Raw genomic sequence first — 26,943 nt, 5'->3', positions numbered from 1 at the left:
CTACAATAAGATCGACGAAAAGAACGAAAAATGCTGACAAACGTACAACCGTCTCAAGCTCGTTTGCTTCGTGAATAACCCTGTAGGTAGATATGGAATTTTATTGGATGACAAGTCCCTGAAATAAAAGGAGACAAATTATCGTCAGTACAGGGCGATAAAAAATTAAAAGAGACGTTAACTGCACATGTTAATGAGAGCGCTGCTGTTCCTCTTTCTAGCAATGGTACTTTAAAAAATCTGCTGTAATTGAACAACACTCTTTCAATAATAACCATCCCAAGTTTTGTGCGAAAAATGCATCTTGGTGTGTTGGACGTCAAGTCAAAATGACCAGATGCTATCAAAATATTAAATAAAAAATCTGGGCAAATGGGGCTTGCGCTGGCAAAGACGAAAGTTCGCCGCTGTTGTCAAATTTGAAAAATATTAATTCAGTTAAATGGTGAATATCCAAACGATCGATCGAGTTACTTGATTGATCAAGTTAAAAAGAACAAGTAAAATACGGCCTAAATGTTTTTCAAGACAAACTTGTATTTTGCAATGCGACACGCATGAGGGTGGTAGAAGTGGTTGGTAAAAGAGGTGATCTAAATCACGTTTCACCCAAAACATAAATTGGCTATTTCACGTTTTATGCATAAAAACTAAAAATAATTGTTCTCACTGACTAAAACTGTAAAAAAATATCTGGCTTTTCGGTTAAAAATGCTGTAACCTTCTTCAGCACAAATTGAAAAGGGCGTCCAGATGTAAATATTTTTCTTTATTAAAAAAAGGCGATAACCCACTAGTGATTCAGAACAGGATTCTGTACATGTCGGGAGTGTTCATGTGTTTCTTACCTTATTCTTACTAATTTTCGCGCGTACTTAATTTCGCGAAAATTCAGGAGCCGAATTTTGCGAGTATTAATTTTCGCGATTGTAAGAAAAATTAGATCAAAAGTGTATTAAATTTCTCGATTTTGTCAGTGTTTTATGGATCAGTTTGTCAAAGACTACTGGGAATATACAAAGGTCTGGTTCAATGTAACTACAGGAAACCTGCAAACGAAAACTGGTGACTGTAATGAAGAGGTTTTGGCCAATTTATTAGCTTAAGAAAACACTTATAGAGGAAGGATGCTAGTCGAAAACAAGACGGAAAGATATTTATAAGGGTAGATAGATGCAGTTCCAAACATTTAATATTTTTATTGTTTTGATATATATGGTATCAATTTTCGCGTGTTTAAATTTCGCGCAATGTTTTTTTCGCGCGTTTTAAATTTCGCATTTTTTTGTATATCGCGAAAACCGCGAAAATTAGTACTCGCGAAAATTAGTAAGAATAAGGTAGTCGAATTCGGCTTCGAATAGAATGCCACGCTTTTGAAAACAGTCTGATCAAAAGAACAACGGCTATAATCTTTACGTCATCGAAATCGAATTTTCGATTGTTTTGCATGCAACAGACTGAGATCAGAGTTCTTGCACCAATAGAGAGTTCTAGCTTGTCAACAGTAAAAACAGCTCTTTTGTGCTCTCTTGTTCTAGATATTAACACTCGTAATGTTTGTCTTATATAAACTCTCTCACAGTCTCTGCAGTTAGTTTTATAAACTGCTCCCGTCGATAGATCTTGAGGACACTTTTTAAAGGAGCTACGTCACGAGAATTTTGCAGATTTTTGAACTAAACTGTTCCGGAATTAATTAGTGATAGCGACCAAACCCATGAAAAACATTTTTTGAACATCGATCTAATGGGAGATACAGCCTTAATTTGTAGATAATCATAATCAAACTTCGGTACAAATATCAATCTTTTACGACAAGCGGAACTGAAAACTTTGAAAAGTTTAGCCTTACTAAATTTTTCAATTGCAATCCATTTCCATCCTAGCCATCCGCAGCCAAAAATGCTTGTTAATTTCGTTGCTTTAATATAGCAATTTTTAATGAAAATGGACCATTTTGCAACTTTTTGTGTTTGCGCGTGTTCGATTTTGTTCGATTGTCGAACTCAATCGAACTCAATCCAAGGTATACCTGCCATACGGTCCGCGCCATCAAAATTTAAATTAGCCAATCAGAGCCCGGCTTCGGGGAAAAACTGAGTTTTCCTACGTCACTTAGGTTTTGTGCTCTCTGATTGGTTGTGGTTAACGAGGTAAAAACAGAGAAATTACATGAAGTAAGGTGCGGAAAATGTTCAACATGGCTCGAAGTCGAATCGCTGGTTTCTGATGTCGTCCCACTGAGTTAACAGTCTTTTTCAACAAAGTGCAGCGACTGATTTTGATTTCCTGTGCGATGCTGTTCGTGTCTGACTTGCTGGAATGGCGATCGCTGGGCGAGATTCATGCTGCATTTGAAGACTCCGACGCTCTGGTCGGTTGACCATGGATAGTACTATCCATGGTTGGACTCGACATCGAGGAAGTTCGTTAAACTGCCTCCCAGACCAAAGTACATTTTAACGAGAAATTCGCTTTCTTCTTCACCACATTTAAAAGTTTGATCGCTGTTATGTTCGCCGCTTTAACTAGCGTTGGGTAGAGTACTACTGGGATGTTCCTGTGAAGATTGTTCAATTCGCAGCTATAGTTCTGAAGTCATGAATAGTAAAAGGACATGATGAATTCTGGATATGGATGCCTTTCAAACAGTTGTAGCATTTGTCAGGTAGAAACTGTAGAGTAGAAACTTTGTTTTGTTTGATTTTTAAAGATGATATCTTCTGTTTTGTTTTTGTGCCTGCATGTAAATTTCTTAGTACAATTGAAATCCTTACTTTAGGAAAAGATAAATCTTTTCGAGTGAGATTTACTAAACTAAACTTTTTAAATCAACTTTTCAATTGTTGAATTTCAAAGTTCTAGATCGATAGAGTCAGGCTTCTCCAGTTTAAGAATTGTAATAATTTTGCTGTGAACTGCTATGTCCTTTTTGTCTCATTTCATTTGGCAAGAGCTTTTAATTTCGTTTAGGTTTATAAAGATTCTTTCTCAGTAAATACTAGGAAGCCCTTATTAAGGGACTGTTTAATTAAAGTACAAAATAAATATCACTTCAATTTTAATACAAAGGTTGACTATAATAATTTAAATTTTGTATTTCAAGTTTTGTTTTGTTGGTTTCTATTTTTAGGATTAGATTTTCAGGCTTGTTAATTAAGTCCCTAATACAAAACAACATATTTTCCATCTTAATTGGATAATGCCCGTGTGTAAATCCAATTTTTAAAATAAGAACAGCCTTGCCATTATCCTTGTAAAGGATGTAATCCATTTGCAAAAAGGCTTAATGATTTCAGAATTTGTAGTCCTGTAAGTTGAAAAAATGGCTACTCAAAGAGTTTAGAAACCCTCATGTGAAGATCTGTTAACAGTGCTTGATTCTGAGATTTAATGTGCCAATATTTTGGTGGTTTTCTTAGTTTCTAGATTATAAACACTTCAGTGCTACTTCATCAGAAACAGGTGCAATATTTTGGAGTTGTAACTGATTAGCACTGTTACAAAACAGTTAAACACTGTTGATCACTGGTCCCTTGATAGTACGCCATAAATTTTATTTTTTAATAATAATAATAATAATAATAATAATTTGCTAATTTATATAGCGCATATTTTCATGTTCTGATCAATAGCGCTTTTCATCTTATGAAAATAAAAATAAAGTTATAGATTATAAAAATACTTCTTAAAAAGATAAGTTTTAAGTTGAGATTTGAAACAGTCAAGTGATGTGGCTTGACGAAGCTCCACAGGTAGAACATTCCAAAGTTTCGGAGCTGCCACTGAAAATGATCTAGCTCCCAATGTTGACAGCATCTTTCCCTTGGGATGGTCCAATAAGGGCATGCCAGTAGACCTAAGATTGTATAATGAATTCGATTTTATCCTAATTAGATCGCTAAGATAAGTTGGCGCCAGGCCATAAATACATTTAAAAGTCAAAAGTAAAATCTTATAATCAATACGCAAAGAAACCGGCAGCCAGTGCAGCTCGTAAAGCGCCGGTGTAATGTGAGAAAACTTTCCGATGCCAAGAATAAGTCTTGCTGCTGCATTTGGTACACGTTGTAATTTAGCAATCTGCGCCTTTGGTAAGCCAAACAATAAACCATTACAATAGTCAAGACGGCTGGTTATAAAAGCATGAACCAAAGTAATTAAAGAATCCCTCGATAGGTATTTCTTAATACGTCTCAAAACAGCATTTACATTAATATTTTGTATTAATGTGTTTTGATACAAAACAGCCGCTTTTTTAGGTCTATATTTTATTCTCCTACCTTAAGAGTTTCTGATTAGGGCCAGTTTTTTCTGCCAAAATTTTTCCCCAAAACTTTTTCTGTTGTCCTGCTTGCCATATAGAATTATTGTAACTGCTTTTTTTTAGTCACGCCGAATTTGTACATCGTTATAAGTCGTTTATTTGTAGATTGATATCTCCGGGGATGGGCATTTTCGTGATTTCAAGTGGACGAGCAGCGGCTGAAAATTGACAATTGATTTATGCTAAAGACTGTAAAGAAAGCCTCGCCATTCTTTTCAGTCGAGATACTAGCCACTTCTCGTCAGTTTGCAACAATCTCTTTTGTTGATGTTCACTTCTGTCGTCCTTAAGTTGGAGGAACCCCCGTCAGGTGAACACATACCTTACAGATCGAATGGCAAATTTCACATTTGAAGTCCAAAACACAAACAAAAATTACAAAATAAAAAATCAGTGACGGCAAAATTGAGCTACCGGGTAGCCGACGACGCGCTTACCAAACAAGTTCTTTAACGTTTTGGGATGCAATTCTTCAAATGAAACTCAGTATCAGTGAGATTAGTTCCAAGATGGCAGGAAATAGGTTTGTGTTGGGCTTTATTTTTATTAACTTCGGAAAAATACACGACTTTCGAGCCTTGGTGGAGAAAAACAATGGGAAATCGAAATATACTTTATTAAGTCGACAGTGAAGTGTCACTTCATGTTTGTAGCGATGACGTAGGAAAACTCAGTTTTGCCCGCCGCTCATATTGCGGGATCTACCTCCGTATGGCAGGTAAGTTCGATAAAGTTCGATTAAAATTTATGCCAGGCGATCAGTCCCTAGTCACGCACTTTACCACACGTAGTCCTGTTTTCAAACGTTTACTGGGGAATCTTCTGGAAAGAAAAAAAAAGCACGATTTACAGTCACAGTAAACGAGAATTAACAACGGTCATTTCGCAATTCTCATAGAAAAGTCGTTTCACAGTTCACAACAGTGTAACCAAATCACGTTTAACGACAAAAAAATTACACAATTTACGGAAAAAGGGCCTTTCATCGATCATAATAAAACCCTTTACCACTTTACCACACTCACACATGTGTGAGTAATATTTTTGTACAGACCTTTCCGCGAAAAAATTAGGATTCTCAGTTACAACTGAGCAAACGAACTGTTCATGTTGACCCATGTTGAATATGAAGAAAGCTAATTCTGAATCAAAGTTGTCAAAAACATATTGACGTGATGCTTGTCACGTAACAGCGAGTATATATCCCGCCCTGCCTCGTCCCCAGGCGCTGATCGGCCGGATGGTTAAGGTAAGGCGGGAAAGCAGGTAGCGCGAGGGTTGATGGCTAGGTTGTGTCCTTTTTCCCGTCCGCATTAGTTCCACAACGCCAAGCGAACCGTGCACATCAGTCCCACAACGCCCAGCGAACCGTGCACGACCAAGGAGAAGGACGCCTGGGGACGAGGCAGTAGTCCGCCTGAGTTTAGGCTCGGTTTATACGTCGAATTTCGCGTTTGCCGAATCTAATTCAGGAATTAAATGTTGCAAATTTCGACGTTTCAATCGATTAAATGCAACTTCTGTTGCATCGTCGACTGGGCAAGTCGAATATTTGACAGAGGTTCGACAGTCGCTTTATACGACGAACTTGACATGTGTCGAATCGAATGCATAAATTAAACAAAATGATTTAAATTATGTTTAACTCACAATTCTTCATTTTTTCCTAAATGCTATGAGCGGATCGGCAGAAACAAAATGGCGGAATCGGGTGCGATTGTTTTTCTTGTTTTTCTCAAATACACATGTTTAAAACGCGCTTTTCCATTCTGCATCAAGGGCTTGGGTTTTGAAAAAAAAAACGAGACTCCAGGATGGAGAAAGTAGTAACAGGTTGAACGCTATTAGTTTGGGAGAATATTCTCCGAAATTCTTCATGTCTTCCATTTCGAAAATACGGCTGTTTATAATTTCGTGTACGCAATGGGCGCGAACATTTTGACTTCTGTTCAAGCCTTGTTTTTAAACAGCCAATCAAAAACTTTGAAACTATTTGAATTCCCTTTGTCTTCAGAGCCCTTCGTTACTCGTGCCAAGACCCACCGGCTAAGAGACGCGAAAAGGACTATGGTAACGAGAATGAAACTCGCTCATGAATTAACTGCGACTCTTCAAATTCGGGTATTAAATTCGGCAGATGTGAAATGCGACCCCTAACTTGTCACTGATATTTAACGGTGCGTGCATCTTTTTCTTTTCATTTTTATACATTACATTAAAAGCACAAAATCACAATTGACTAACAACATATTAAGGATGTTCGCGCTAATTGTATCTGTGCATCCGACATACCAAGATACATTGTAAGCTTCTGAAGATACCCAATTTTAGCACTTTCACGTAAAGCTTTGGATGGCAATTAAACGTTATCATCTCAGGCTTTTTAACAAATTACCGTGCAAATCATTACACCTTGATCCGATTTATTTTAATCAATGTGCAATAATTCGGGGAGGAACTATTAAACTTTTTATTTACAGGAAAAGAAAATCAATAATTTGAAATTGGCTGGCTTCTACGTTCAAAACGATTTTTGATGTACTTACAGCACTCGCAAACCCATGAGAGAAGAGAAAATTTCGGCTGTTAAATTCTGAATTTGATTGTCTTTTACGTTTCTAGGAGAAAACAAACATTCAAACAATCAAAAACCATCCAGATGTTATTTCTGTTTACTTTCCACGTTTACTTACTGATCCCTGCCTAATCCTAGTCCTAATAAATAAGAAAGTGAAAGAAAACTGAGTTATCAAAATTTGCTGACTTCTTTGAAGTTGGCTGGCTTCTTCGTTAAAAGCGATTGTTAATTTTGACGTACTTACAGCATTTGCAAGGCCAGGAGAGGTGAGAAAATATCTGCTGTTAAATTCTGAATACGGTTGTTTTGTAAGTTTCTAGGAGAAAAAACAAAATACGAACAACAAAATCATCCAGATGTTATTCTTTTTGTTAATTGTCCACGTTCACTTATATTAATAACACCTGCCTTATCCAGACCTAATAATAAGAAAGTGAAAGAAAACTGAGTTATTTAAAATTACTTAATACTCTTGGTCATTCCAGGAAAAGCAACCTTTGTTCCTGTTTACCGTATTTGTTTTATTGTGATACTGTGGATTCCTTCACGAATCAGGGAGTAAGGATGTACTTAAATAGGGCGTACAAATTTCTTGATTTTGTTGTATCTAAATGGCAAATGCAACCAATTACTTAGCATAATTTGCTTGGGGGAGAAAACTTAAAGCGTTTATGAAGGCTAAACTTTAAGCGTTAATCTTGGTGAAAGGCGACATTAGGGACTTGCGATTGATGTAGTTACATTTATAAATTAACATACAGCGTATTAAGTCCCTTCACGTCAGCAAAGGCGTCTAAAGATATACTACTGATTTCATTCAGCTGTAGATCTCTGTTAAAAAATAGAGAAAAAAACAATGAATAAATCGGAATGAGTCGCAGCAAAAACAAATCTTCTAAAATAAACTTATTGTAGCGGATGCCTTAAATTCGGTTGTTTTTTATGTCACTAAAGTACATAAGATTCGGATTCAGGACTAATTAAATCATGAACGTTATAGTTAATTAAGTTAAATTAATTTTTGCGCAGTATTTCCATTATTTCAAGTATTTCGAATAGCGTAAGTATGGCGTAAGAGTAGTATTTAGAATAATGCAAGCCCAATAGCGAAGCACCCCACTTAATTATATTTTTATTATTGTAGAATTTACGTGTTAACTTTAATAGTGTTAACTTTCCATTCTGGTTTTTAAGCGACATAAAAATTATGGTATTGTCTTACAGCACAGCAAAATTTGCTCACGGGACAATTATCTTAAAGCAGAACAAAATTGATTTACGGCAAAAGAAAACAACTCGCAAAAAAATTTAAATCGGTACAGATTTAATCAAGCCTAAAATCGGAGCTTCCCAGTTATTCATTATTTACAGGAATTTACAATAATATATTTACTGTGGTAACTAAGCGTACAAAATATTTAAAGTACGGTGGCCCATAGAATAAATTGAATACCGACTAACGGAAAAAAAGGTATTCAATTCATGGTAAAAGAATATTAACTCACCGCAAAAGAAAATCAATCACGGCAAAAGAAAATAAACTTATATATAAAACTCACGCCAAAAAATCAGCTCATGAACCGAGCAAAAGACAATAAACCCGCTCCAAAAAGAAATAAAATTTCGGCAAAAGAAAATTTACTCAACGCAAAAGAGAATCAATTTACGGCAAATGAAGGAAATCAACTTATGACGAAAGAAAATCATCTCAGGGTAAAACAAACTCAGCTTACAGTAAGAGAAAATCAACTCACGGCAAAAGAGAATTACTCACTGTAAGAAAAGCAAATCAACTCACGGCAAAAGAAAATCACCTCACAACAAACGAAAACTAATTCACAGCAAAGGCAACTCAACGCACGGCAATATAAAATCACTGATTGACGACAAAGGAAAATCTGCGTTATTGCAAAAGAGAATATCTGCGTTATGGCAAATTAACTCAAAGGCAATAGAAAATCAACTTAAGGCAAAAAAAAAAATCAACTAATCGGTTTGCCTCCTCTCCGCATGTCCGTCATTCTGTCTAACGCGTTTCGTCTGATCATGATTGAAACTACCTCGTGTTGTTGTTTAGTCATGCTCAGACTAGAATTAACATGTTTCGATCATGATTCGCGCAATGTGCAGTCTGATGTGAACACTTTTCATAGCGAAACATGTTTTCATCGCGATCACACTACTTTTTTTTCGGCCTAGTGTGAACACAGCATTAGTCAGTCTTCAAAATTAACCTGACCTCTGTTTCACTAGTTTAATAGGAAATCAAACATATATAATTTTTATTGGTCCAACCTTTGTCTGTGACGTCACTTAATACGTTTTTGAAATGGGGTAAGGTTATTCAGCAAAAATTTAAACAAATATTGTTTAACTGTCGAACTGCATAATAGCACTGTATGTCTGCCTTGTAAGCTGCCACTTGTTTTCTTTTTATTTTGCATTAGAAGGTATTAAATTATTTATTATGACACGCGACCTATTCGTTTACTTAAGCGATTCTCATTCAACGAGTACATAAATACAATTATATTTCTTGAAGAACTCTTAGAAACTAAGAGAACTACACACAGAAATGATCAATTGAACTTTACTTTCTGTACCCTATATCCGAAGTCCCCAACCGGTAACATTCGTTTCTGAGTCACGTGACGTAAATAAAAAGTAAACGTTAAGTTCTTCATGTCAAGAATATTGATAAGATTGTATCGTCCAAAATTCAAAAAGATCAAACAACGACTTCGGTAATGCTTGCGTCTCAGTAAATGGTTTCTAAAATGCAGACAACGGTACAATAAATGGTATATTCGTAGCGAAACAAACAGAAAAAGAAAGAGAGAAGAGGACAAAAAAATGAAGGAGAAAAAAGTTTCCCGATAACGATTCGAACCCACAACTTCCCTTTCTATTTTGAATTACAAGTCCAGAAGCTCATCCATCACACTACATCGCGACAACATAATTGTTTGGTGATAATCAGTTATGAACAGCACCATAGCAGGCTTAAGTGAGTTCTGCCAGTACCGAAGTCGTGGCAAACTTTCGCAGGAGTGTTAACCCTATTCAGACCCGGGGGGGGGGGGGGAGGGGGCTTTTGAGGCCCGCGCTGACTTTGAACTCTTATAACTTTTTTTTTTTTTTTATTGCCCTTTTTTTTCTTTTTTTTTTTTTTTTTTTTTTTTTTAATTTTTTTGTTTTGGTGGTGGTGGGTGGGAGTGAGGAGACAACCCCGGGGAGGGTTATTGGGAGAGTTTTTTTTTCAAATTTTTTTTTTTTTTTTTTTTTTTATAAAAAAAAAAATTTTATTATAAATTTTTTTTTTTTTTTTTTTTTTTATTAAAATTTTTTTTTTATTTTAATTACTTTGTACTAATTTTGTTTGGTTTTTTAGCATTTTGGAAAAAGTTTGAAATCCAAGGTGGCGGATCCAAGATGGCGCCTGTTTTGACGTCATGATGTAATTGTCACGTGATGTGACGTCATCACCCTACGTGACGTATACCAAAGGAAAGATTTTCAGACATACTATATATCCTATAAGTTTCATTGTGATTACTTAAATATTCTGGAAGTTACCCCCCCCCCCCCCGGTCAGAGAAGGTCCAAAAAAGCCCGGTCCGAATAGGGTTAAAGTGATTTGATTTCGGGTTGAATTAAGTTAATGACAGTTTAAATATATTAGGCTGGTAGTCGAAGTTTACCTCGAATGCAAAAGTGTGGAAATTAAGCTGGAGCTTCCGTTACAAAAGTTGATGTTATACATATCAGTACAAAGATAGTTTTTAAGATACCGGGATTGAACTTATCGGTTCAAAACTTGACTTGTTTTAGGCAAACTTTATGTTTCAAAGTTCTCGGTTTTATATTCTCGTTTCATAGTCACTTTCAGAGTTCAGCGGCTCATAGCCACTTTGATTCGTTTATAATACAACTTTATCTTTTGGCTGAACTTTGAGGCATTGTCCTGCTGCAAAAGCAGCAGAAAAATATCCCAGGGTATTGTTCTGGCAGCTTTTGCACGAAAGAGTTAAAATTGTAATAATCTAGTTTTACCCACCCTCCCTCCATTGGTGAAGGGCAGTGACAATTAGGTATACATCATTAACTTTGTAAGCTCCTTGTGGTTCGGTTAAGTCTGCGTAGCGACTTCCCTTAAGTTTTTAGCGTTTGTTGTGTCGGTCTTGCTGCCATCTCATGATATACTCTTGCCTTAATCTTGTCCGATCCAGCCAGTAAGGAAAAATCTTACAATATTTTTATTTTACTCCAACATTATTGGGAGGAATAAGTGAGGTATTTTGCGTACATTACTTAAAATCTTGCTTAACCTGCCACATTGCTGCCCCCTCCCCCCCCCCCCCCCCTCATCAAGCCACATTGTTATTTGCGTGCTTTGTTCTTGTCACAACTTCAACTCAGCTTAAACTTTATTTATTACTTTAAAATAAAACTACAAAATACATACAATCAAGATAACGGTGGGTTTGAGTACCTCCCACTTACCCTGTCACGATTTTAGTTGCGTTATATTTTACAGATATTTAAAGCATGCACAATAGTTATGTACATTAAGCACTTATTTTTTCGCTTTTTGTAGAGGTTATTTGAATTTATGAGCTATGATCTCTACACACTTTTGTTTTTACATGTTGATTTTACAAAGAAAATGTGAACACTTTACGATGATTTATTGCAATAAATTGTAGACATTTTGCAGGCATATTCAGATACTTTGTATTCTTTGTGTCATTTTGGTTAGCTAATTTGTGTAGATTTCACTGATATTTTAAGTTCGCTCGTTCATTTTTAGTTCTTCGGAATTTACAACCCATCCGCAAGCTTTCAAAGGATATTCGAGCGCCATGGTAAGATAAATTGCATATTTGAATGTGTTTGAGTTATGTCGTCGTAATAACATAGTTTTGTTCAAAAGTAGTCGCCAGCGTATTTATTTGATTCGCTTGTGGCAAAGTTTCCTTGTAACGCATCAGTGTGTTTATTTAAATAAATCTTCTATCTAGGAGAGTTTCATGCCACTATTTTTTCCTGCTCAGTTTCGATTTCTAGCGGTTTTTCCGGAAAAGCGATGTTATGTAAAGAAAATCAACGTGCATTTTTCAGCTTTGTTTTGTTCGCGCTGCCTTGTATGACAGATTGTAAATTGAAAAACGCTTAAAGATTTTACAATGTTTTTTTTTTTGTTATGTATAATTAAAATAAGTTTCATTCCCTCGCTGCAAAAATTCGTCACTCGTTCGCTGCGCGTTTTCCATACGTTGCTCTTTCTATGACTTAATCTATATAAACTTACAGGACTCTAAGCGCAGCCATATGACGAAATGCACCCGTGGGAAGGTTGCTGATCTTATTCCTTTGTAAAGACCTGTTTCCATTTGAAAATGTGCATGAGAGAGATAAAATTTAGTATCCTATGCTTAATTCACATTTACAATCATATACTATTTTAACCGTATTTCCATTAATAATCAACCGTTTTTTAAAATTAATCCCCCCCCCTTTGAGTCAAATAATGGCCCCTTCTTTTCAGAAACGTTAGTGTAAGTTCGTATAAATTTCTAATAAAAGAGGATGCCTAAATGCCGAGCCAGGACTCGAGCTCAGGTCTCGAGCTCGGGACTCAAACTTTCTCTCCGGATTGCTTGCGATTAACCTTTACTCCGGTTTTCTTGCGGTTAGTTTTCACCAAATATGTGCTAACGCAATATTTGCTACATTTTATGTGACGAGTCGTGTACACGAGCAATTTTTTGTATGTGACTGCTTTTATTTGTCACTTTAAAGCTAACACGCCAGCTTCTCAGCAAATATATTTGTCACATAAAAATTGGCCAACTTCCCTCGTCTACACGAGCATAAATTTGTCACATAAAAATTGTTTATTTAAACTGGCTTTAAAAGAAGTTTTTGTAGACAGAGACAAAGAGAGACAGACAGACAGACAGACAGACAGACAGACAGACAGACAGACAGACACCAAAACAGAGGAAATTATATTATAAAGAATAGCAAAATCTTACAACTTTGTCGCTGTTGTCGGAAGGCATTTGAATAGGTCAATCGTTGAACCGATATTCGTGCAACTTATAGTCATTGTTAACTTGGTCTTTTTCATCAACTCTGCCATCGCCAGAGCAAACATTCTCGCAACCTGAAAAATATCCATGTATAACAGCGCTAGCATTCGGATTAAAGTAGATTCTCTACTTAAAAATTATGAGGGTTACTATCGCCTTATAAAAACAAGGCAATGTTAAAACAGATGATATTGAGCCTGTGTAACAAAAATATATCAGTTTGTTTCAGTCGCATGCATTACTGATTACAACATTATAAGCCATTGTGCACACTTGGCATATTTTTAAATTCCTTCATAGAAACTACCGCACACCACACCACACCTCACCACACCACACTGCGTTACAACACGCTAAACCACAAACTGCCGAGCCGAACCATATTGAACGACATCGCACCCAACCCCACACGCACACACTCACCACACTGCACCGTACCGCAGCAAACAATTCCACACCGCACCACACTCAACTACGCCTTTACCTGCCGCACCTCACCACACCCGTTGCGACGCACAGTACACCACATCACACCACAACACAACTCACCACACCACACTGCCCCACAAAGTTCCGCAGCACACCAAACCACAACAACCATACACACCATTCCACATGCACGACACTCACCGTACCGCACCGCACCACAACTCATGGCACACCGCACCGCACCGCACCGCACCGCACCGCACCACCCCGCAACACAAAAAACCATACTCATCACATCACACCACACCGAAGCACACCACACCACACCGAGCCACACTACACCAAGCCACACTACCCCAAACTGCACCACACCACACCACACCGTACCGCATCTCACCGCACACGTGCAGCACTCTACAGCACACCGCATCACACCGATCAACACACTATACTGCATCACACTAACCGCACCCTACCGTACAGTGCACAATAGCACACTATTTATAAATTTGTATCATCAAAGGAAGGAGCTCACTTCTGTAAATTTTAGGTATGGCTTCTAAAAAAAACAACAGGAGAGACTCACCCACAAATGTTACTGGGAACTCTTTAGAGTCAGTGCCAGCCCCATTCCTAGCAAAACAGGTGTAGTTGTCTTCCTTGTCTGCTTTTTCCATTACCATTCCAACTCCATTAGCCAAAGATGTATAGTGCCGAAGCAACGTCATGTTAATGGGTGGAAACCCCTCAGCAGAACACCACAGGAAATGACCTGGTACTGTCCTCACAACTGGCGATGGAACAATTGTTTTTGGTCTTTCTGCAAGCAAATCGTGACATATGAAAGAAACGAAGGACCATTAAACAGATATCAAAGGTATAGGAATGTAGCCCTCCTTCCCTCGCGGAGAAACATTTATAATCTTGTACCGAGAGCTCAGGCGGGATAAAGTTTCGTTTACAATTTACGTTCATATTTATTTGTTTAATATGGCGATGGTTTTCTGTTTAACCTTAAGCTTTTTTAGATCGTACATAATCGTTTTTCAACAATCAGATCCAAAGACAGTAGCGCGGAGAGTTCACAAGCTTGGTAGATCTTTCTGCTTGTGCCTTGGGCTTGACTTAAAGCTCCTCCACAAAGGTCGCAATTTTGTGGAGGCTCCTCAGCTTTACTAATCATCAGTCGGTTTTCCAGGTCGGTTCCCTCTCTACTGCAGTGTGTAATTTCCAAATAGGTGAAGCATTTAGTCATCGCAAGGTGCAACTGTCCAATCTTGATTGGCAATGGTGCTGTGATGTTCACAAGCAAACCTTCTGTCTTGCTAGGGCTGATTTTAAACCCTACCTGCAGAGCAAATCTATCAAGCCGGTCTGATTTTTTTTAGTTCGACTCAGTTCACCGCTCAATTCGATTCGGTCCGCTTTCCAGAACGCTGTTACATACGGGCGGTAATTAATATCTGCCTCTGTGCGCATTTAGGAAAGTTTTGTGAGTTCAGATATAAATGGCTTTTTTAACAGCTCTCTTAAACCATCCGTACTCCAGTACATCGTCTTTTTGATAGTATCCTAGATAGACAGTTTCTGTTCCACTGGTTTCAATATTGTAGATATCTCGGAACCGGCCTTCTCCTTCTTCTACCCAGAAGGAAAGGTGTCGCTCGACTTCCTCTGCCGTTTAAAGCTAATAATGTTTAACGTTTAATATTACAAAATATTTGTATGGGATCGTAACAACAAACATGTTATCTTGGTATTTTTGTCTTCGTCCTTCCTATACCAATGGCGTCTACGCGAATCTGAGTCCTGAATGAGGCCGAAACATTCTCCGATCCGTTCGGGTAGTGCCAGACAGGACGAAAAACCCATATGGTTACTAGTTGTGTTCTTCTTTCTCCCGGAGCCTTGTGGTGTGCCGCTGTTTCCTAGAAGACGTGCTGTACAAGAGTTCAAGTCGTTTGTGGTCAGGATTTGGTAAAGTATAATTACGTCCTGATTTCTTGTCCAAATTTCTACTGGTGACCCTCCCAAGGACACATGCTCGGCGTTCTTTGCCGTAACTTGGGGTAAGCCAGTCTTTTGGGTTCTTTGAACCCTTTTTCGTCTTTCTTCCGTGCGGTTGGGCTCCATTGCCCATCCGGCTTTTTGCCTTTTGCACTCTTGGTTGGGTTGCTGTTACCCAGCTTTTTGTTGATTCTGTGTGTTTTTTTCTGGCTGTTTTTTGCGGCAAGCTTTTTACGGTCTGCTTTTTAGACCGTTTTTTCCCTCGTGTTTTTCGGGAGGCTTTTTGGCCTTCTTTTTTCGCTTTTTGCGGTCACTTTCGGGACCGATTTTTGCTTGTGTGTTTTTTGCCGGTCTTTTTGGCCGCTTTTTTTGGCGTGTTTTTGCAGTCACTTTCGGGGCCGGTTTTTGCTTGTGTGTTTTTGGCTGGTCTTTTTGACCGCTTTCTTGGGCCTTTGGTCGTTTTTCCTTCTTTTTTCTATTTGCTTGCTTTTTTCTCTCTCAATTGTTAGCTAAGAATTGTTTGAGTGAAATATATAAGGAAATTACTTTAGTAATAACTAATTGAAGAAAATTAATTGTAGAGAAATAACTAGTGAAAATTGCTTTAATAAACGTTTAATTGTATTGAAGAAATATTACTTTAAAAGAAAATTAATTAAGTGTATTTAGTTTGAAATACTTAGTGAAATATTGCCTTAGGAAACAAAATTACCTAAGGAGATATTATTTAGGAAAGAAAAATTAACTTAGTTTGAATATTACCTAAGAAACAATAACTAGTTTTCAGTATTACTTAAAGAAGGAATTTAGTTTAAGTGTATCTAATTTGAAAAACAATCTGTTGTTTTGTTTGAAAAACTATTTAAGGAAATATTATTTAGGAAAGAAAATAAACTTTGAAATATTTTGTGAATAGTATCTAAGAAACAATAACTATTGAAGAAAGGAATTTAATTTAGTTTGAAACAAATATCTTGTTGTATTTAAGAAGGAAGCCCTTAATATGCGGCTTCCCAAGACCTTAAATGTCCAGATGGGCAGGAAACTGACTGATAAATCTAAAGATGAAATTATGCAGGAGGTTGTGAGGGTCTTTTCGCGCGGTGTTGTTGCGTGCCAAATTGGATATGATATCATTAGGGTTACTTTTGATAACCCAGACAATTTTGACGCTGCAAAGAGGAACTCCGGTGTTCATCTCTTTGGCATGTACTGTGCTGTTCTTGGTGGTGGACCTCCCTCCACCTTGGTTCACCTCTTTGATTACCCTTATGAGGAGGATCATGACGCCATTAAGGAGGTTTTTAGTGATTTTGGTGAAGTTCGAAACGTGAGGTGCCAGTCTTACGTCGGCAACCCCAATGTGTATACTGGTACCCGTCTTGTAAGCGTTGTCCTTTCGGAAACCTTACCTCGCTTTGTCACTATTAATGGTTATGCGTGTCGCATTTGGTACCGCGGGCAGCCGCTCGTCTGTAACTTGTGTGCCGTTCAAGGTCATAAATCTGCCAACTGCCCGAATAAAGACAAGTGTCGTAAATGTGGGCAATCGGGGCACTTTGCCCGCCAGTGTAAAAACCCTTGGGGTTCTAATTCTCGTGCATCTGGTTCTGGTGATGCGGATGAAAATGATCCCCCAGAAATTAACGCAGAGGAGCGTGAGCGTGATAGGGCTGATAGAGCCGAGGGTTGGTTGATCATGTCTTCCCGATCTGCTGCGTCCGGGGGTTCTGTTGCATCCTCGGACGCTGTTGGTGTTTCCGGTGTCAGCCTTTTCCCCGATGGGAATGACACTGTTCCCCGTGTTGTTGATGATGCTAGTATGCCTTCGGATGATGGTGTTTCTATGGTCGTGTCCCCTCAGCCTGGTTCCCAGGGAAATGCTGAGGGTGTTGCTTCTGTTCCCCCGTCCCGTGATGTTGTTTCCTCCGTTCAGGACTCTCCCCCCCCGCTTTCTACTGCTGAGGAGGCGTACCACTTAACTTGTGGGCAGCGAGTCGACTCCACGGAGTCCTCTGGTGGTGTTTCTTTGGAGAATGGTTCTGATCCTTCAAGCCAAAATAGTCAAAGTATTTTACGTCCTGAGATCGTTGAAGTCGATAATGATATAACGATATCGATAGCCTGGAGTCTTTGGAGTCTCCTGACATTGATCACGGTCCTAGGGACCCCCGAATTGGTTTGGAGTCTTCTGACATTGATCAGGGTCCTAGGGACCCTAGAATTGTTGAAAAATCGAGTGTTGTTGACAGGTTACTTCGAAGAAGGCCAGCCTCTCAAGCTGGTGTTAGCAAGTCTTCGCATAAGCCTGGTGTTCATGTGTCTTTGCCGGCTGTGGCGAACTCTAGGCCACCCGTCAGACGCAAGTAGTTCCTTTGTATTTATTTCATCCTGCTCTTACGTTCAAGTTTTTGACTCTAAATGTGAACGGGTTACGTGACCCGAACAAGCGGATGTCTCTGTTGCAGTGGCTTAGCCACCTTAATGTTGATTTTGTTTTACTGCAAGAGACTCATGTCTCCACTTGCAGCGAGTGTGACTCCTGGTTTTCCCCCTATGGTTTCCTGACTGTGTCCTCCCCTGGAACCACCCGTTCTTGTGGGTCGGTCATCTTGTACAGGTCGGTGTTTACGATCTCGAGTTTTTCTTTTGATACCGATGGAAGGTTTGTTTTGGCCCATTTCAAACATAATGGTTCTTCCTTTGGTGTCGCTTGTGTTTACGCGCCGAACCGTAACCCCGAGAGGGATGTGTTTTATGATTTTTATGCATCTAAAATTGATCTTTCCGTTCCTACTTTAATTGGGGGTGACTTTAACGCTGTTTTTGATCGGGCTTTGGATCGGCGTGGTTCAAATGTGTCTGACATTTCTCGCGAGAGCTCCGTTGCTCTTGCGTCTTTCTTCAACAATTGTTGTGTTGCTGATGTGTGGCGTCATTTACATCCCTCATTTGTGGCCTTCACTTGGCTCAAGCCTGATGGTTCGCTTTCCTCGCGCATTGATCTTTTTGGTTGTCCGCTCACTTGGCTTCATTTAGTCGAGTCCTGTGACATCTTGTCTTGTCCTTACTCGGACCACTCGGCTGTTGCTCTTGAGTGTGTTATTCCGGATCCGATCCCTCGTGGGCCTGGTAGGTGGAAGCTCAATACTTCCATCCTTTCTGATGCGGACTTTGTGGACTCTGTTAAGACTTTCTGGTGCGGTTGGAAGCTCAGGAAGAACTCCTTTGACTCCCTCCTCTCTTGGTGGGATCGTGGTAAGGAGCGAATAAAGGGTATTGCTATTGATTTCTCAAAGAAGAGAGCCAAAAACCAAAATGTTTCTAGGTCTGTCCTTGTCGCTTTAGCCGACCATCTCAAAATGAAAATTGATTATGGAACTGTGTCCCTTCTGCCTATCTACCATAATGTGTTGTCTAAAATTGCTGACTTGGATCTTTCTGCCGCCCAGGGGGCCAAAGTTAGGTCCAGAGTTAAGTGGGCTGAGGAAGGAGAGTCCTCATCGAGATACTTTCTCAGGCTGGAAAAGAAGAGGGGTGCCCTGGACTGGATCGGGGCAATGAAGAACCCGGATGGTTCAACTGTTTCTGATTTGGATGGGATTTGTGATTCCTGGAGGACTTTCTACTCTTCTCTCTTTTCTGCTTGTGATACGGACTCCGAAATTCAAGCAGACCTTTTGTCGAAAGTCACATTGTCTTTGCCCGCTGATCAAGTGCCTGTCTGTGAGGGTCACCTTTCGGTTAGTGAGGTCCGTGTTGCCCTTGGTGGTATGGCGAGAGGCAAGTCGCCTGGTTCGGACGGCCTGCCGATGGAATTTTACGTTGCTTTTTGGGATATTCTTGGTTCTGACCTTGTTGAGGTCATGAATGCTTCCTTTGATGCTGGTCTTTTACCTTCCTCTCAGAGAGTTGCTTTAATATCACTCATCTTCAAGAAGGGAGATAGACTTCTCCATAAAAACTGGCGGCCCATCAGCTTGTTAAACGTAGATTACAAACTGTGTGCCCGTGCGCTGGCTGGTCGCCTTTTGAAAGTGTTGCATTTGGTTATCCATCCCGATCAAACTTGTGGTGTTAGGGGCCGTTACATCGGTGAAAATGTTGCCTTACTCAGTGACGTCGCCCATTATGCCAATGAATTTAATGTACCGGCCGCAATTCTTGCCCTTGACCAGGAAAAGGCCTTAGACAGAGTCGACTGGGGTTTTCTCCTTTCTACACTTAGACACATGGGTTTTGGACCGTCTTTTGTATCTTGGGTTCGGCTTTTGCACACTAATGTTCGAAGCGCTGTCCTCATTAACGGCTACACTAGTAGACCTTTCTGGCAATCGCGTGGTGTGCGCCAGGGTTGCCCCTTGTCGCCTTTGCTTTATGTTGTTACCATGGAGGTGTTGGCCGCGAATTTGCGTGCGCATCCCTCCATTGTTGGTCTCAGGCTCCCTTGGGTCCCTGAGCCTCTTCCTGTGCTTTCTCTATATGCCGACGACACATCCGTCATTTCCTTGTCTGACGATGCCACTGGTGCAGTCTTCTTCACCTACGACCGTTTTGAGAAAGGCACTGGTTCGAAGTTGAATCTCTCCAAGTGTGAAGGTTTGTGGCTGGGGGCGTGGCGCGGTCGCACCGATGCGCCCGTTGCCATTCAGTGGACCTCTGTTAAAATCAAGGTGTTGGGTGTCTTCATTGGCAATGGCCTCTTGGACGACTCAAATTGGCTTCCTCGTATTGAGGCGGTTGAAAAGTGTTTGAGCTCCTGGCGTTCGAGATCCCTTTCTTTTGGTGGCAAGGCTCTGGTTTCCAACGCTTTAGCTCTGTCTAGGGTGTGGTATGTGGCCTCCTTGGTCCACATGCCCCCCTGGGCCCAGTCTGAGCTTGCTTCGCTTGTCTTCAAGTTTTTCTGGAGTGGAAAGAGGGATTTGGTTGCTCGGAATGTGGTCATCCATGCTAGAGAGAATGGTGGCTTTTCCGTCGTCTCTACCGGTTTTAAAGTGCAGTCCCTCTTGGTCCAATGGAGCAAGCGTTTTGCGTCCTCCCCGAGTGGTTGGGTTGGCCTGATGTCTTTTTGGTTTTATTCCCATTTTAATGCTTCGCCTATGCAGGTTTTTTCGGACCCGTTTAGTTTTGACCCGGATGTTTTGCCCCCCTTTTACGCGGCCTTGTTGAAAGCTTGGCGCGCGCTTGACGGCTCTGGATCTCCGAATGGTCTTGTCATTGCATCTTCTTCTGCTAGTCCTATTCCGGTCAATGTTATCACCTGCAAGCAGTGTTACCAGCTCCTTCTGTCTTTCAACCCGTGCACTCCGCATTGTGTTGTCAAATTTCGCCCGTTTTTTCCTAACATTGACTGGCTTTCCACCTGGAGCTCCCTTTTTCTCTTGCCTCTTGATAGGCAAGTCATTGATCTTAGTTGGAAGATTGCTCACGGGGTCCTGTACACCGCCGAGCGTTTAGTTTCCTTCGGCTACGACTTTCCCCTGGCTTGTTTTTGTGGTCATCACACCGAGAGTCTTAGGCACCTTTTCTTCGACTGCCCGCTTGCCCAGAGTGGCATCTCTTGGATCCAGTCACTTTTAACACGAGCATCTCCTTTGGCTCCGTCCATTGAGGTGCGTCATGTGCTCTTTGGTTTTGGCAGGGACGAATTCCGCTGCGTGCCCAGGGTCTTTGCTTATCTTTTAAATGTCTGTAAGTTTCTCATTTGGTGTCAGCGGAATGATTTCCGCTTTCGCTCGGAGCGACCGGGCGCCCTTCGGCTCCTGGCATGTTTGAAGTCTAGAGTCCGTTTTTATCTTCCCTTGCTCTTCAAGCGTTTCATCTCTGAGCGTCGTCGTCGTTATTTCAATCGCCAATGGGGTGCGAACGGTGCCATTGGAACTGTTTCAGATGGGGTTTTTTTCCCTCGCCTTTTAGTCTCTTTGTCTTTTTAGTTTTTTACTCACACGTTTTAATTGGTTGAATAATTGGTTGTAAATTGGTTGGTTCGCGCGGTCGCCTTAATTGGATGTACTGTGCGTGTTGGGTCCTTTTCGGACGGTTAATTGGTTGGTCCTCGTGGACGTTGTCGGAAGTTCAGTAGGGAATCCTAAACGTTGTCGCATCCTGCATGGAGACCTTTGGAACTTTCCTTTAAGCATCTCTATGTCTCTAAACATCTTCCTGGTTCTTTGTCACTTGCTTTCGGAACTTTTTTCTTGCCTCTTTTTCAGGTTATTTAAGCTGTTTCTTCCGTTTGCTTATGAATTGGTGGGTGCTCTCGGTCGCCTTAATTGGGACGTTTAATTGGTTGGTCCTCGTGGACGTTGTCGGAAGATCAGTAGGGAAGCCTGAACATCGTTGCATCCTGCATGGGAGGCCTTTGGGACTTTCCTTTTAGCATCTCCATGTCTCTAAACATTTCCCAGGTCCTTTGTCACTCGTATTCGGTTTTTTCCCGTCTGGACACTTTTTTCTTGTATCTTTTTTAAGTTATTCAAGCTATTCCTTCTCGTGGGCTCCACTGTGTGGTTTCGGTCCTTATTTGGATGTTAATTGGTTGGTCTTAGCGGACGTTGTGAGATGATCTGTGCGGAAACCTAAATAAGGTTGCATTCTGCATTGGGAAATGTTTGTTACTTTTCTAGTCAAATTACGAAATTGAAATTGTTTGTTACTTTTTTAGCCAAATTACGAAATTGATATTTTTAACCCAATTCTTCTTTCTTTTTGTCTTTTGAAATTGTTTGTCGCATTTTTAGCCAAATTGGAATTGAGTTTTTAACCATGTTCTCTTTTCTCTTTTGGTCTTTCGTATTGCTTTTCCTCTCGCGTCTTTTATCCAGTCTTTTTATCCTGTAGGTGAGGCGGGGTTCGACTCCCTGGCGAAGTTGGCGGGCCGGCCTCGTATGAGGGTGCCCTCTCACCTTTGGCGGTTCATTCCCGTTTGTTTCTGTTGTTTTCTTTTCTGTAGTGAATGGAAGGGGGTCCATTGCACTACGGCCCTCGAACCGCCTCAAATACAAAAAAACAACAGAAAGGCATGTCCCACGTGCACCTTCGAACGGGTTGCAGCGTTGGGGACAAAACGGATCCTTTTTCGTGCTTTTCTTAGTTCGTTTTCTTCCACTTCTCTAAACACTCTTGGTGCACCGGCTTCCAGAATCAGGATAACGGGAAGCAATGACGAGAACCAACAACAAACTCAACACACATATGACGCCGCGTCTGGGAATCGAACCCAGGAGATATCGGTGGGAGGCGAGCATTCTCGCCACTGCGCCACCACTGCTTCATGTCCCTTACCGCGTCGTCCCTTCTTTGTTATTGGTTTTGTTTGTTTGTTTGTTTTTTTTAATTTCAATCTTCTGTTATTTTTCTTCTTCAGAGACGTTGACATTAGCACCTTTTCCACATCTTTTATTTTCAGTCCACATCTTTTATTTTCAGCAGACCTCATTTTTATGTTTTTCTTTTTTTTGGTCACCTTTTTTCTATTTTTTTTTTATTTGACCTATTTTCAAAAAGTTTGAAGATTTGTGATTCGAACGCGCAAAGACGACAAAACATTATTTTTGGTTCAACATTTTATTCTTGTCTTTCTTGATTGACATTCTGGTTTTTCTCGACTTTTAGCATTTTATGTTTTTGATCAACATTTTTTAATTATTTTTCCACACAAGACAACTTTGTACAACACTTTGTTTTATCAACGGTTTTTTTCCTCCGCTTTGAGCGCGTTTCGAACCTCAAATTTATTATTGCTCCGCGAACTCTTCAAGCATCTCTGTTCTGTCTTGGTGGATTAACGAATCATTTACCCCCAAAAAGGATACAAAAAATATAAAGAATTATCCTGCAAAAGGAAAGATGGAGGAAGAAGATCAAGGAAGTGATGCAAGCGAAGAAAGAAAAATGAGAAAAATCTGACCAGAAGAAAACGACCTGAGAAAGATATAGACAGAAAAAAAAATCACCTATTAAAAAGATTTACCTCTTTTTTGGTGAGTACTACACATGTTACTTTAAATTCAAAAATTCAGAATTCAGAATCCAATTCAAAGTTCAATTCTGAATTGAGAGAGTAACTTTTGCCCGCGCAGTTTTAATACAGAGAAACTGCAGTAAAGCGCATAAAATTGTGCTACAAAAAAAGGTAAACGCCACAGCGTGAACTATCAAGATTTGTTATACCCCCAACTGAAATGCAGTTTTCTACTGCATGGAAGAGAGCATATCACGTGACGCGCGTCAAAACTGTATAACTCCCTAGGGCGAAGAAAACTCACTAACTCCCTAGGGCGACAACAGGTTGAACCTTTGATCTTGCATGTGATCAGGAAACCACGGTATCAAGTCCTGGAATCAACGCAAAGCCATTCAAAGTTGTGGATAAATGGTAAACTTTTAGTCATCGTGTTTTTTCGTACTCGGGAGTCAACAGTTAAGATATAAATGTTTTGTACATACAAAAATTTCATTTGGCTCAAAGAAGAAAACATCTCAATGCAAATTGGAAAGCTTGAAGTATCGCGCAGTGTTAACAATTTCAGTGAATAAATTTATGTAGTTTTCACCGAAGGAAAATTTAGTGATGAACAAATGAAGACAACAAAGCGTTTAATTTCAGTTAGGGGGTATAACAAAACATTTAATGACTGTCCCGCGGGAAACAGTGAGTTTGTTTCCCTTCGATGTTCCCCTTGATGGGAAACAAACTGGATGCACTTGGGAGGTTTGTCAAACACTTAACAATATAGAGTCGCCTCGAGCGACTCTTAGTTCTTTCTTGTCTAGCAACCTCCCGCGTTCATCCTTAACTCAATAATGCACGATGTGACGTTAACGATTTGTTAAATTGTGTGTGGCACGGGATGTTTAACTTTCGTAAAGAAAATAAAAGATTTTCATTTTCCGCTAAAAATTGACTGGTCCGATCTTACACAGCCAGCTTCTTAATTATAAAAGTCTGTTTCGTATATTATTTAACAATTAGATGAGCTCGAGATTTCTATGAGGTGATGTATAGTTGAGGCCGATGGCCGAATCAGCTATCACCTCTTATAGTTCACCACTGAAATTTTCTCCGATTCAGATTGGTTTAAATTGATCACGTGACGCGATAGGGGGGTGTTCGTACACCGGAGGGCACTATCAGCCCTTATAATTCACCACTAAATTTTCTCCGATTTTGATTGGTTTTAATTGATCACGTGACGCGATAGTGTTCGTCCACCGGAGGGCACTTTCAGCCCTTATAGTTCACCACTAAATTTTCTCCGATTCTGATTGGTTTAAATTGATCACGTGACGCGATAGTGCCCGTCCGCCGGAGGGCACTATCAGCCCATAGTGCCCCGCCGAAGAAAAATGCCCGGATCGATAGTGCCCGCCCGTGCCTTTTTTTTTGTAAACAAGCTGCCTGCAGACAAAAAACCCAACCAAATTCACTGCATTTAGTGGGTTTCTTGTCTGGTTTTGTTTCGTTTGTTAAATTTCGGCTTTCAATTGAGTTTTTTTATCCTGAAAAGTAAAAATAATTTACGATGCTCGTTTTTGTATGTGTGCGCGGAAGAAAATTTAGTGGTGAACAATAAAGACAATAGAGTGTTTCTGTCTCGGAACTATCGGTCTGATAGTTGCCCCTTGGAAATTTGATGTTCTTAAAACTAGCATATTTGCCCTCGTAGCTTCCCTTCTCGGGCTAATATTTGTTTTAAGAACATCAACAATAGTGTTAAGAACATCAACAATAGTGTTTCCTCGACAGAAACACTATTGTTAAAATGGTGCCCGCAGAAGAAAAATGCCCGGATCGATAGTGCCCGCTCGTGACTTTTTTTTGTAAACAAGCGAGCCTGCAGACAAAAAAACCCAACCAAATTCACTACATTTAGTGGGTTTCTTGTCTGGTTTTGTTTCGTGTGTTAAATTTCGGCTTTCAATTGAGATTTTTATCCTAAAAAGTAAAAACTAATTCACGATGCTCGTTTTTGTATGGGCGCTCGGAAAAAAAGTTAGTGGTAAACAATAAAGACAATAGAGTGTTTCTGTCTCGGAACTATCGGTCTGATAGTTGCCCCTTGGGAATTTGATGTTCTTAAAACTAGCATATTAGCCCTCGAAGCTACGCTTCTCGGGCTAATATTTGTTTTAAGAACATCAATTTTCTGCGGGGCAACTATCAGCCGACAGTTCCTCGACAGATACACTCTATTGTTTAAATAGAATCAAGAGAAAATAATCTTATTGTTTCTAACTCATTTCCCTCTAGATAACAATTTCTAATGACACATGCAGTTATTTTTCACATTTGAAGTAACATTGAACTTCGCGCTTTATGAAATCGTTCGCGGACTGAATTGTGGTTTGAAACTAATCCGTTCCTTCGGTAAATTTTGACGTTTTGACTGTAAATTTCCTTCTTTTAGTCTTTTCCAATTATATTTCTAGGCGTTCTATCAAAACTTACGAGAAACAAGAAAATTTCGCCATTCTCTTGACGACTTTCAGCCACTGCAAACCAATGGCTGATAGTACAGGGGCGGATCCAGAATTTTTCGAAGGGGGTGGCTGTTTACAAATATTTTGTTGATTATTTTATTTTAGCCCCAGGCTTGTTATGGAAGGAGTGGATGTTAGCAAATATTTTAACCTTGTCTGAGCTAACAATATCAACAATTTTACACGTTACTAAGTGTCATTATCCTTACTTCCTTTTCATTGTATTTATTTTAGTTTTTGCTGGATCGAGAATGGCTAGCCACACAATACACTCCCCCCTGGATCCGCCCCTTTACTGTACAGTAGCCGAGCCAATCAGATTACAGCATTTGCATTAGTATACTAGCAGAATTTTACTAAGAAGCCGATGACTTCAATGAAGATAACAGGAAATAAATCAAGTTCAAAGTAACAAAAAATAATTTATTCTCCCTCCCTATCACATAAAACTATCCAAATTGTCTGCAACTTTACCTCACTTATTCTTAGAAATTTCCGTCTCTTCTACCGATCCTTGTGCAAAGCGTTTTTTAAAGGATAAAAAAGCAACTGTGTAAAATATAAGGTTCGTCAACTAAAGCTTCTCTCAAAGATGTTCAAACGTCCGTCTGACAGTTAAATTGATAAGTGTAGGAATGTAACAGTTTCAACCTCTGAAATAAACCCTCTGTACGACGATAAACACTGCTTACCTTTTGTTGTGCTGTAATTGTAAGAGGCTTTGAAGATAGTGCGAGACCAGCCATCCCTTTTCAACTGGATCATCATAAAACGGCCACTTGACTGCACTGCGAATGATTGCTTTGTTCCGGTAAAACTCCCCAATAACGTATTCAGGTGTGATGAATTACCATTATATACGTAAAGCCAGTCTTGTGTCAAATCACCGTAAATGTTATAATAGTTCGCCAGATTGAAAATCACAAATTTTAACCGGATATGATGTTCCGGTAAGGCCGTGATAACACAGCTGCAATACGGTCTTCTTGCACAGAACCGCCGATCCTTCCCCAATGAATCGA

At 39.8% G+C, this 26,943-nt stretch overlaps 2 protein-coding genes across 2 annotated transcripts; one reads left to right on the top strand and one right to left on the bottom strand.

Annotated features, from left to right (window-relative positions):
• Positions 1-26,943, bottom strand: LOC144640223 (uncharacterized). Its single transcript, XM_078499424.1, has 8 exons — positions 26,614-26,943; positions 14,019-14,252; positions 12,947-13,077; positions 12,220-12,291; positions 7,668-7,739; positions 7,153-7,224; positions 6,877-6,948; positions 1-118 (listed from the first exon to the last, which is right to left on the bottom strand). Exons 3-8 carry the CDS (start codon positions 13,066-13,068, stop codon positions 1-3), a joined length of 528 nt encoding a protein of 175 aa, XP_078355550.1. The 5' UTR covers positions 13,069-13,077; positions 14,019-14,252; positions 26,614-26,943.
• Positions 20,293-21,445, top strand: LOC144640173 (uncharacterized). The gene has a single exon (XM_078499386.1). It carries the CDS (start codon positions 20,293-20,295, stop codon positions 21,370-21,372), a length of 1,080 nt encoding a protein of 359 aa, XP_078355512.1. The 3' UTR covers positions 21,373-21,445.

This window comes from Oculina patagonica, unplaced genomic scaffold, assembly GCF_052425735.1.
Source record: "Oculina patagonica isolate OP01 unplaced genomic scaffold, crgOcupat unplaced2, whole genome shotgun sequence".
NCBI lineage: Eukaryota > Metazoa > Cnidaria > Anthozoa > Scleractinia > Oculinidae > Oculina > Oculina patagonica.
This window is presented reverse-complemented; position numbering and strand designations above follow the sequence as displayed.

Coding starts and splice junctions, on each gene's coding strand:
- LOC144640223 (XM_078499424.1), bottom strand. CDS start 13,068: ATGTTTGCTCTGGCGATGGCAGAGTTGATGAAAAAGACCAAGTTAACA. Junction 7,740..12,219: donor ATGGCTGCGCTTAGAGTCCT/GTAAGTTTATAT, acceptor ATTTTTTAACAG/AGATCTACAGCTGAATGAAA. Junction 7,225..7,667: donor GTGAAGGGACTTAATACGCT/GTATGTTAATTT, acceptor TTTTTCTCCTAG/AAACTTACAAAACAACCGTA.
- LOC144640173 (XM_078499386.1), top strand. CDS start 20,293: ATGCCCCCCTGGGCCCAGTCTGAGCTTGCTTCGCTTGTCTTCAAGTTT.